Consider the following 12,056-nt stretch of genomic DNA (forward strand, 5'->3'; position numbering starts at 1 on the left):
CTATTTTGACCTGTAAAATGGCTTCATCACACTGGTCAGAAGATTACTTTTAGCAAAATGATCACATTTCCCCAACACTACTGTCACTATTAAGTCTATACTACCCACTAGTAAATTTCCTCCTCCGTCTTTGAGATAAGAGTAGAAATAACTCTGTTCACACCAAATAGTTCCATTATTTTAAAAGATGAAATTGTCATTTGGGCAAATAAATACTATTTTTGTATTACAGAGTACAGGAATTTCTATCTTTACTTTTCCAAAACAAACTTTTCTTTTCCTATTTTCCCTACCAAAGTTACAGCCTTCCATAAGATACAGACATGAAAATCCACATATGTCTTCAGAACCTTAATTTTTTTACTTAGATTTGAATAGCATTTAGTGATATAGTCCAGGTTTTTTCTATTTTATATGTCCCCAAAAGAAATAGTAGGGATAGATTGTTGTCAGTGTACTTGATAAACCTTGGTAGGCTCTATTTCCTATTTTAAAGTCAGGAGAACTTGATTTTCATAAGTGCATTTTAACTATCCACTACCTTATTTTTTAAAAGGTGTGTTCATCTTATGGTATATGTGGTTCATAAGTCTTGGAAATTTAGTATCAATATATTATGCCACTTGCCTCTATTTGAAGATAACAAATTATCCTTATTTAATTTTTTTAATAGTAAGGACTTACTGTAAATAGCATCAAATTTATCTGCTTTGTTTGAGGTGTCCTATTTTATAGCAACTCATTTACTATAACGCCTAACAGGTGTTAATAAACATTTGTTGAATGAACAAGTGAATGAATGAATAAATGACTTTTGACCATACAGTTCAATCCACATATTAACAGTTACAGTATAACATTGTCATCGTAAGACTTTTGCATCAAGCACTTTATAATCCAGTTTACCCCCCAAAAAACCCTCCAGGTTAACAAGAGATTGATATGAATCTGATAATCAATGTTTAAAAGTACACATTCAGTAAAGAATAGGCTAATCGATACATACCATTATCAAAATATCTGACTGTTGAATTTCTGGATACACTGGGATCGAAATTTGCCATTAAAGGCGCTATGTACTGTGTGGCCGTAAGCATTCGATGTACAACTTCTCCAGTGTATATGAAACCTGTCATTGCAAAAACAGGAAATATGTTAAGGAAAAGCCCAGATAAAATTTTACCTCCAAACTTAATTGCAGTCATATTTTGAAAGTAAAATATCACAGTAGCTAAAAAAAAAAAGGAACATAATTAATGTCTTAATGTCTGATCAATAATAGGTGTGGATTATATAACAAAGTCTCATAATGTTGTAGTACCTTGCAGACTGGTAAAGCAGAAATCTAGAATATGTACAATTTTAATTGTGGGAAAAGTGACTTTTCTGGAAGAGATCATTAGGCTAAAATGGTTAATACAGTAGGTAAGTAATTCAAATATTCAATCTGCCATTATTTTTTTTTAAGATTTTATTTATTTGAGAGAGAGAGAATGAGAGAGAGCACATGAGAGGGGGGAGGGTCAGAGGGAGAAGCAGACTCCCCGCCGAGCAGGGAGCCCGATGCGGGACTTGATCCAGGGACTCCAGGATCATGACCTGAGCCGAAGGCAGTTGCTTAACCAACTGAGGCACCCAGGTGCCCCTCAATCTGCCATTATTAATCTCTTGTTAGTTTAACACTAGCTGAACATGCAAGTCCTTTTTACAAGTGAATGAATTTTCATGATGTTTAATTGAATTTTCATGAAGTTTAATTGCATTTCTCAAACTATAATCTCAGTTTGGGACATTTTATAAACTGCACATGGATATCTTTAACACTAAGATGCACAAAATGTTCTGGACCTTACTTTCAAAGTTGAAAGGATGTTAAACACCCATGAAAAAACTTGCACATTTCTGAGTTTTAATAATACTAGCACTTTATCAAGAAGAAAGATATTACATGTTGCAGTTAAATGGTAAAACATTGATAATGCGCAAATGCCTCTCTATTTAGAGTGTGATCAATTACAGCCTGTTCTAGTAGTTGGGTACTGAGAGAGAATTAACTATGAAGAACTTCGTATTGAATTAACTTTCAATAGCTCCTATGTTACAACCCTGTCCACTTCCAATTATCCACACTGGCCTTATTTATTTTGTGGATTATTCATGACAAATTATTAATCCTATATTGGCTTCTTGCCTCTAAGGTCTTTAGCTTCCTAAAAGGAGAGTCAGCTCAGGGAATATTAATATTAATATTAATCTAAGAAATGCACAATTAAGAACATATATGTAAGTAGGCACACACACATAAGATATTATAAAATAAAACCCAAAGCAAATTATTTGTGATAATGCAATTGTAATGTAATGTTTAGGCAATCACAGGTTAACTAGACAGCTGGGACTACTGTAGATCATTTTTCTATTTTCATAAGAATTAATGAATAAAACAAGCGATACTTAAAAAAACACAAAATTGTGTTAAAGCTTCTGTTACCTTACTTCATGGTCTGAATAAAGTTTTCATTGGTGTATTGTGGTTTTTGTATCATTTCAAATTTTCAGTTATAATTTCTAGGTAAGTTATTAGAAATTTAAATCTGCAGTTATTTATTTTGAAATTAATTTGTCTTTCTCGCAATGTCTTCTTTCCTTTGACTTCCTTTACAGTTTTCATCAAGGGCATAACTGAATTTTAGCTATTTACCTTTAAAAATATATTTTTTAACTAGCGAAATCTCTACCATGTATTTTTTTTTTCAAAGATTTTATTTATTTATTTGACAGAGAGATAGAGAGAGAACACAAGTAGGCAGAGTGGCAGGCAGAGGGAGAGGGAGAAGCAGGCTCCCCGCAGAGCAGGGAGCCCGATGCGGGACTCGATCCCAGGACCCTGGGATCATGACCTGAGCCGAAGGCAGCTGCTTAACCGACTGAGCCACCCAGGCGCCCCTCTACCATGTATTTTAATCATTGATTATTTCTTGTTTCTCAAATGCCAAATAATATCTTTCAAATAAATTCCCTGTCTTGAGCAGAATTTTGTACATTTGCAGTTTCACATAGCTCAAGTGTACTAAAAGATATTAAGATATGGTAATACAGTCATTGCTTCTGTTTTATTTCCCTGTAAATTTTCAGAGTCACCATCAATGTTCAAAGCCAATATCACATCCCTAAAATTATCAAGATGAAGAGTAACTATTTTTCAGGACATATGATTTTTTTTTTCCCCTATCCTCACCCGCATGCCTTTGTAATTTCACCATTAAGGTGGATACAAAAATTCTATAAAGAAAAGATTAAATTATACTCTGAGAATGTTCTGTAAGGGACAGTGGCTCTGGATAGTTAGTTCCCTATTCTATATTCTCCATGTACTAATGGAAGAAACTTCACTTAATTTAAAGAAGGGGGCTGTAATTCAAGGCAGTATGATAACTGCAAATCAATACAAAATTAACTTTCCAAAGCAAGTCTAAGAAAAGCAGCTGCAATTCCCAGGAAAACAGTTGCAAAATGCAGGGCAATGATTTCAGATAGCCAATTCTTACTGTTAATTCTTAAAAAAAGAAAGATACATATATATTTTTTATCCCTGAATGTTTCTATATAGATTTGGCAAAAAATTATTCTCCATTCTCTGTAACTCAGCTTTCAAATCATGCAAATCCTTAACTGCTGCTTCCTTTCATCAGGAAAAAGTTTTCCGGAACCGTAATTTCCCACATTTCGAAGGTGAAGTCTCAGACTGTTCATATAGAAATAATTAAAAATATGGAAGACTCTGTTAATATATAAAAACTATAATTATAATTCTTGATTTTTCTATTATTGTAACATTAAAATAAATGATTGTTGCTGTTCCTGTGAGTAGTACAGTTGCTACAGCTACTATAACCAGGTACGGCCACCATGACTGCAAACATGTCTGCCCCATTCTTCGTCTGTTATCACTATTACCGCAGCCACCACTAAGAACAATGTGAAAAGTCACCCAAGGAGGCGAAAAACCCCACTTACTCCACAACATGAGTTGAATTCTGAGAACACTTGCTTGTTTTCCTTAGCCACGTTGCAAGCCAAGTCCTACTTCTTGGTGACCAAGGAGTGAAATGCTTCACAGGGATGGGTTCCACTTAAATCTCATTACATTTCTAAATTTTGAAAATGTCACGTCAGCGGCAGCTAATAACTGAGTGAGAAAGAAACCTTACAGGCCTGCTGACAGCAGCCAAGTGTGACTAGGTGTTGAATAAGAACCTGCTATGCAAATTTAAGAGTCCTTTTGTGGAACAAAACTTTTCCAAAGCTTCAAAGGCACCTGGAGCTGCCGCCATCCCATTCAGACATGTACCTCTTTTCTCTAGTTTTTTGGGGGCATGCTTAGTTGCAGAGAAAAATACATTATTTCATTTTTCTGATTGTTCACATTTTGGAGTAGTTCAAGCAAAATATTTTTATTATTTTTTTCAAACTTGTTTGTAGCCATGTGAAGGGCTAATCATAAAATATCCCCTTTGATCACCACACGCTTCTTATTAAAAAGGAGTTTGAGGAAGAAACAACCTGTTTTCTCTGTGAAAATTCCAACACCTATACTTTAGAGTACAGTTGTAGTCACCTCAAATCCTATTTTGGCCTCTGTTCGTTTAATTGGCAAATTCTAGAGATAGGTTTACATTTGATACCTCTATTGCAATCCACAAATGAGACTTAAATAGGTAGGTGAATGACATATGATTACAGAATTTATTTAATGATACAAGCAAATGACATCCTAGTGGTGTGACTAAGTTACTTGACATCTTTGTGCCTCAGTTCCCTAATCTGTTAAATGGGGGAGTAATCATTGGGCTGTTGTGATGGTTGAATGAGTTGATACATGAAAAGCACTTAAGATAAAAATTTGCAGAAAACAAGTAATCAATTAAATTCCCTCTAATGTTTACCTCTTGAGGTCTTTTTGTGTCTAATGTATACTAGTTGATTGGACTTAAACTGGGATGTTGATGTGACTTCAAAATTGTGCTTCACACCCAAATGGTATGATATGGGTTTCTTTGAATTATTCTAGTTTGGATTAAGGCACACCACTGACTCTAACTACAGGGCAACAGAGAACTAAAAGCCTTAATGCCTAAAGTTCTACATTTGAGATAGGTTCCCTTCCCTTACACTCCAAATGGAGTAAGCACCTTGTAAAAATATTAACATCCTATTGGCTGCAAATGGTTGTTTCATTTAACTGAATATGTCATAGTAGTAAAGGCTATAATTGCCTGTGAAACATTCTATGAAACTTTAATGTGTAGAGGGCTACATGAAATATTTTATTTCCTCATCTTTCAGTTGATATTTTTGACCCCGAGGAAAGGTTGGAACTAATGTATATGCCTGTAGGGCATTGAACATTGATAGTTAAAAGCCTCCTTGAGAGTACAAATGACTAGTGTATGTCACCATTGTCCCCTGTGGGACGTACCAACTATGATCCCTACACGCTAATCAAATAGATCTGAAATTTATGGTCCTTGTTCCATGAGGATTTAGAGCACCAATTCCTCCTACTGACCCCTCACTAACTTGATATATGATCTGTTCCCTTTCACCACCCTATTTCACTGGGTCGTGTTTGTGGTTATTATTTTGTCAAATCGCTCAGTATTTGTGGTGGACAACTTGCTGGAAGCAAACAAGTGAAGTCTGAGCATAATTCAGCTTACATTCTGCACAAATGCCATTTTATGAATCATGACACATGCTATAAACTACCCCCTTTCAGACAAATACTTGTTTGTAGTGAAGTCAGCCTTTTAAACAAAACCATATGAGGCAGCAATTGCTAATTTGAAAATTAAGTTGTGGTAAGTTATCTGGTAACGTAACCACTGGCCAGTGGCAACCATACAATGACAGGTTTCATGTCATGGGCTTTCTCTGGACAAAATGGCTGCTAGCAGATCTCACAGCTCACTGTGAGGAGATTGGTTTGTACATGCAACCTAGACGGTTTAAGAAAGAAAAAAGAAAATAGCATTTGTGAGGTTCACGTGAGCTTACTAACCAATGGCTCCTGGGAAGTAACCTATAATATTGTCACTCACCAAATATTTTCTCTTTACCATTCCAACCAGCTGTTAAGGTAAAATATATCAAATATATTTTCTATAATAAAAAATTGAAAATATATATGTTAAAATACATCACATCTCATAGACTCCTTTATTCCACTGGCTTAAGGCACCACAGGGAATTGTAAATCACAACAAACCCAACCCTTGGAAGAAAAAAAAGGCAACAAGTGACAACTTGGTTATTGGCTGCAAATTATGTTCATGAAATTACCAATGTAGAGATTTATGTTGGCCATATAAAGTGCCTCTCTCCAACTCCAGAAGGAAAGAGAAGGAGCCAGAATTGTGTAGATGAGGAAAAGAGACTTTTGAACTGCTAACCAAATTGTAGCCTATGGTTCTTGCCTTCTCCATCTTGTTTCTCAAATAAATCAATGTGACTTATTCTCAATGCAGGTTCATTCCTAGTGGTAATTGTCAACAGCACCCTTCCTCACCCTCCTCCGGATGCTTCATATTAGGTAGGATTTCCAGAGATGGGTCCATGTACACTGCAGACGGTGAATGATATACCCTGGAGTTGTGTAGTGCATGGACTTCACGGCTTTTCATGAAAACACAGATTGCTCTCGTTTGGTTGAGAATCAAGTTCATTCCCTCTATTCATATCGATCCAGGTAATATTTCTAAAGCCTTACTCCTATGTGGGGGGAGAATGGGAGGGTTGCTTTGAATCATTTTTGTTTCCAGACTGGGGATTCAGAGATCCTGCTGTCAAATGCTAGACTCGCATGTGGCACCAAGTTATAGCTGGGAGTTAGTCTTCAATATCTGAAGTCTGCTTAATTTGGGGGTATGCTCCTCCATGTTTGCAAAGCCTCTATCTTGTGTCCCACCTAGTCTCTTGGACCCTACTCCCTATGGGCAGTCTTTCTAGAAGACAACTAGTTGGCTTCCTGACCTATGAATATCAACTGCCCTTGGAATTTCTGCCCATTTACTGAAACCTAAGTAACCCCTTTGGGAAACTATGTAGGACGGCTCTGTTACCAGCTGCCCTTCCATCCAGGTTCCATCTTGCTCTAGAGAGGGGAGCTCATGCCCCACTGTGGCTTTCACTTCATCCTCAGGGTGCCCCATTACCACGAAGAATAATAAAAACTGCCCCATCCTTTCCTAAGGAAATCCATTTTTTAAATGACCAGAAACAGCCCTGGAAGCAAGATGGCCAAATATGAAGATAGGTGATATTCAGGTAGGGAACTTTTTTTCCCGACACCATCAGACCTTACTGTATTTACTGACTAATCTGTAGTGCTGCATATTTTACTTTAAAAATCAGGTAAATTTAAAGTAAAAATACTATGTAACAGGAGAATACATCCTTTCAATTCTTGCCCAGAATTATGACCTATTCAGCCCACAGTTTACAAATTTTATTCCACATATTTGAAATTATAACTATGCTTTGCCACTTCCATACTTCTAAAGATGATTTTGTTTCCCATCCTTGTTTAGACATTCCTAGAGATTCAGAGATCTCATCCCTAAGTTTTACCAGAATCATTCTAAGTCATGTCATAAAATGTCTTGAATGTACTGACAATCTCTTCCTTGTCTTTCCCCTTTCAGTGCAAGAGAAATACCATTCAATATCTAGACAAGAGAGAAGCTCTACAAGGAAGTAGAAGAGATTTGTTTTCTCAAAGACCACCAATGCAATGTGTGTGTGTGTGCATGTGTGTGCACGCATTTCTCTCCATGAGGAGTCAAAGTGGACTGGACCAGCCTATGTTTGAGTTCATCTCATACAAGTTGTATGATCTCATGTCATCTCTTACTCTCACTGAGTTGCAATTTCTTCTGTGAAATTAGGTTAAAATTAATCCCTTCTAAACAACACTGTTATATGTAGTGAAGAAAGACAATAGACATGTAACTGCAATTCTACCTCAACACATATATTTGGGACATCTGTATTGTCCTGTGACATCGTTTCAGAATCAGACTTCTGTGGAGGCTCCCTCTGCAGCTACACCGATTACTCTCCTCATCCGATCTTGATCTCTGCAGCCCCGTGGTCAGATTCCAATTGTGATACTTCCAACCTCCTTGAGATGTGTGCCCTTTTACAGCCTCCAAATTGTGATGGCAACTACATTTCCCCAGAAGTTTTAGTAGTCTGGTCCCTTAGGAAGATGAATTGTCAGTGAGAGGGACAAAATAACCTTAACAAAAGAGTGTTGACTCAACTGTACATTCATATTACACTTTGCACTTTATAGTTTCAATATGCCCTACAATTTGAATATTCAAAACATTAGATGCCCAAAGATAAACTCACTCTATTTGAGACAAGACAGGAATTTATGTATGTAAGGGAATTTATGTATTTGGTTTTATGAATATACATATATATAAATATTATGTATTTATGTTTTATATATTTTATAAATATATGTTATATTGTTATATTATATTATGTTATATTATACATATAATGTAATGAGAAATAGTGGAACTCATCACTACAGTTAAGTGTTTTCTTCTTGGTTGCTAAGAACTAACCTGAGATATTGACAGGAATTGGCTTTAAACATGGCCAAGGAAAACAAGCAAGTATTCTCTGAATTAGCAAAATGAAACTCCTGTTGTGGAGTAGCAGAGTTTTTGCATCCTTAGGTTATTCTTATATTATTCTCTCTTGAGGGAGAGAGAGAGAGAGACAGAGAGAGAGAGTCTTAGGGTATACTGATATGCATACTGAATATCTTAAAATCTGAAGCATAAAATCCTTAATTTCAGTTAATAATCCAGTTAGCTTACTTCCTCTCAAAGCATTTCAGACATGTTTTTACTCACTTTTCTGACCCAAATGCACCCAACCCATCAATATCTTGGTTAATACCACCAGACTCACATTTTTTAAAAGAGTATTATGTATTCTTCCATAAAATTTATGAAGTCTATTTTAGGAAACACTGTAGTTACTGATAGCAGTGAGAGATTGAAAGCAGCCCTCAGACCTTCTTTCTACATCCATACCTTACGTTTATTTTGCAACTCTCACCCTCACACTAAATGAATAAACAAATAAACAAAAAAATTAAGTTTTTTCAGGGTCATCTCTTCCTAGTGTTGACTCAGGGGAGAGTTCATTAGAATGTATATTCTTCCAGCACAGTTATTATACAGAATTACTTGCATTCATTTGGTATATGGTCATGAGGCCAAAAAGTATAGAATGTGTTTAGTACTACCATTTATCTCACAAATTAGATCCTAGTTCAAGTGTAAGAGATTCTACTTCCTATAATCCTACTGTGAAAAAATTTGAATACATTTATTTTGATCAAAATACAAACAAAGCATTTTCCTTGACCTTGGGAGTTTTACAAGGGCTGTTTAGATTTAAAAATTCTTAAATACAAATTCAAATATTCATACACCTTCAAATATGGATATTTTGTGATGCTCAACTAATTTCTACTTGTTTATATACACGACTATGTATATTAATGGTTTTAAAGATAAATGTTAAAAGATAAAATTCATAACATATGCATACAATCTATGCTTATGCATATATGAATAAGTAATAAGCACCCATGTATCAGTTTATTTACCATCTAGACTAAAAGATATAGGATTAAGTGCAAATATGACCTTTAAAATGTACTGCTAACCACTTTCACACATTTTTTTATCATTTCCTTCCTTTTCTTTATAGTTTTCACACTATATGCTTACATCCCTAAAGATGATTAGTTTTGTGTGTTTAGACTTTACAATAACTGACTTGTATTGTAAGTATTTTTCTGAAAGTTTTTATTTTTGTTTAATCTATATTCATGAGGGAATCATTCCTGTTGGACATGTAGCTGTGTTTCATTATTTTTTCACTGCTATATCATATTCCACCATACAAAAATGCCACAACTAATTTATCCAATCAACTTTTGAGGACATTTGTATTGCTCCAATTTTTTACCATTACAAATCGTGTTACCATGAAAAAATTCTACATGTGCTCTGGTTCACATATCGATTTTCTGTTGTATAAACCTAAGAAGCCTTATGGCTAGATCATAGGGCGTGCACAGGTGGAAGTTCACAAGATAATGCTGAACTGTTTCTGGAAGTTACACCAATTGACACCTCTACCATTACCATATATATATATAGCTTCATATCTCCATCAAAATTTGGTATTTCACACTTTCAACTTTGGCCCATCTGCTAGTTGTGAAATTATATTGTATTGTGGCACTTATTTACATGACTTAATTAAAATTATTTGATTACATTGATTAATTACACTACTCAGCCCTAAGGTACATTACTCAGCTAAGTAATAATGAAATTGAATATTTTTCTCAGAAGCTCATTTGCCATTGAAGTTTCCTTTCTGTGCAATGTCTGAAAAATTCTTTGCCTTTTTCTTATTGATTTCTAGGACTTGCTTTATAGCTTTCCAAAACAAAAAAAATTCTGGATACTACATATGGTTTCTGCTTTTTGCACATTCTTACAGTGTTTCCTTAATCTTAAGTTATAAAAATATTCTTCCTTATTCTAATGATATATATATATATTCTTCTTTATTTTTCTCTAAATATTTTATAAATCTATCCATCTCATTATTCCTTCCACCTAATATTATTTTTGAAGGGTATAAAACATGAGTCAATTGGTGTTTTTTCCTCTACAGGGATAGCCCATTATCATTTTTTAGAAATTTCATCCCATCCTTACTGACCTGCATTATCAACTTAATCATAAATCTGGTTTGCAAAAATCTATGTGATGTATCCCTGGGTTCTTTATTCTAATCCACTGGTCTGTTTGTTTATTTCTGTACAATAACCACAATGTTTTATTATTATGTGTTCATCAGACACGGTGAATCAAGAGCATGGTGAATCAACTACCTGTATTTTCCTTTAAGAATATGTGACTATCAAAAAAAAAAAAAAAAGAATATGTGATTTTCCTTGGTCTTTCACTCTTCCATATACATACTTCTGGATTAGTTTATCAACACACATATACACGCAAACACGTGCGTGTGCACATGCAAGTAAAATAACCGTGCTGGATTGTGACTGAAATTGCATTGAAATTTTAAGTAAGTTTAGGAGGAATTCACTCCTTTTGACTTTGAGTCTCCCAACCATTAAATATGGTATATATATTTATTTAGTAATTCTAGATATCTTACACTATTTTTTATTAATTTTTAAAATGTCCTGCATGTTCGAAACAAACTGAGGGTTGCTGGAGTGGGGGGTGGGGTGGGAGGGATGGGGTGACTGGGTGATAGACACTGGGGAGGGTATGTGCTCTGGTAAGCGCTGTGAATTGTGCAAGACTGTTGAATCTCAGATCTGTACCTCTGAAACAAATAATGCAATATATGTTAAGAAAAAAAAAAAGAAGAAGAAGAAGGTAGCGGGAGGGGAAGAATGAAGCGGGGGAAATCGGAGGGGTAGACGAACCATGAGAGACGACGGACTCTGAAAAACAAACAGGGTTCTGGAGGGGAGGGGGGTGGGAGGATGGGTTAGCCTGGTGGTGGGTATTGAGGAGGGCACATTCTGCATGGAGCACTGGGTGTTATGCACAAACAATGAATCATGGAACACTTCATCTAAAACTAAGGATGTAATGTATGGGGATTAACATAAGAATAAAAAAAAATGTCCTGCATGTCATTTTTAGATCTATTCCAATTTACTTAGTCTTTCATGATGATATCATTATTGAAAACTTTATTTTCAAGTCATATTTTCTAACAGTTTGTGGTGGCATTCAGAAACATAATTGTCTTTGCATATTGATTTTATATGCAGCAATCTTACTCAACTCCAGAACTAATTCTAATAATTTGTCTGTACATTTTGGGGGGCTTTCATTTACTGACAATCATATGATTAGAAAATAATGAGAATGTTTTTTCTCTCCAATCATTGTATCTTTTTTTTT

At 35.1% G+C, this 12,056-nt stretch overlaps 1 protein-coding gene across 1 annotated transcript in view; it reads right to left on the bottom strand.

Moving 5' to 3' along the window:
• Positions 1-12,056, bottom strand: part of PLXDC2 (plexin domain containing 2) — a 457,639-nt gene that overhangs the window by 148,115 nt on the left and 297,468 nt on the right. Inside the window, exon 6 of the mRNA XM_045874316.3 lies at positions 1,007-1,129. Coding sequence (XP_045730272.1) covers positions 1,007-1,129 — 123 coding nt within the window. The remainder of the gene's footprint in view (positions 1-1,006; positions 1,130-12,056) is intronic.

The sequence above is a fragment of the Mirounga angustirostris genome, unplaced genomic scaffold (genome assembly GCF_029215605.1).
Source record: "Mirounga angustirostris isolate CCGP_5_RB_7025 unplaced genomic scaffold, mMirAng1.0.hap1 SCAF_5, whole genome shotgun sequence".
Lineage (NCBI taxonomy): Eukaryota > Metazoa > Chordata > Mammalia > Carnivora > Phocidae > Mirounga > Mirounga angustirostris.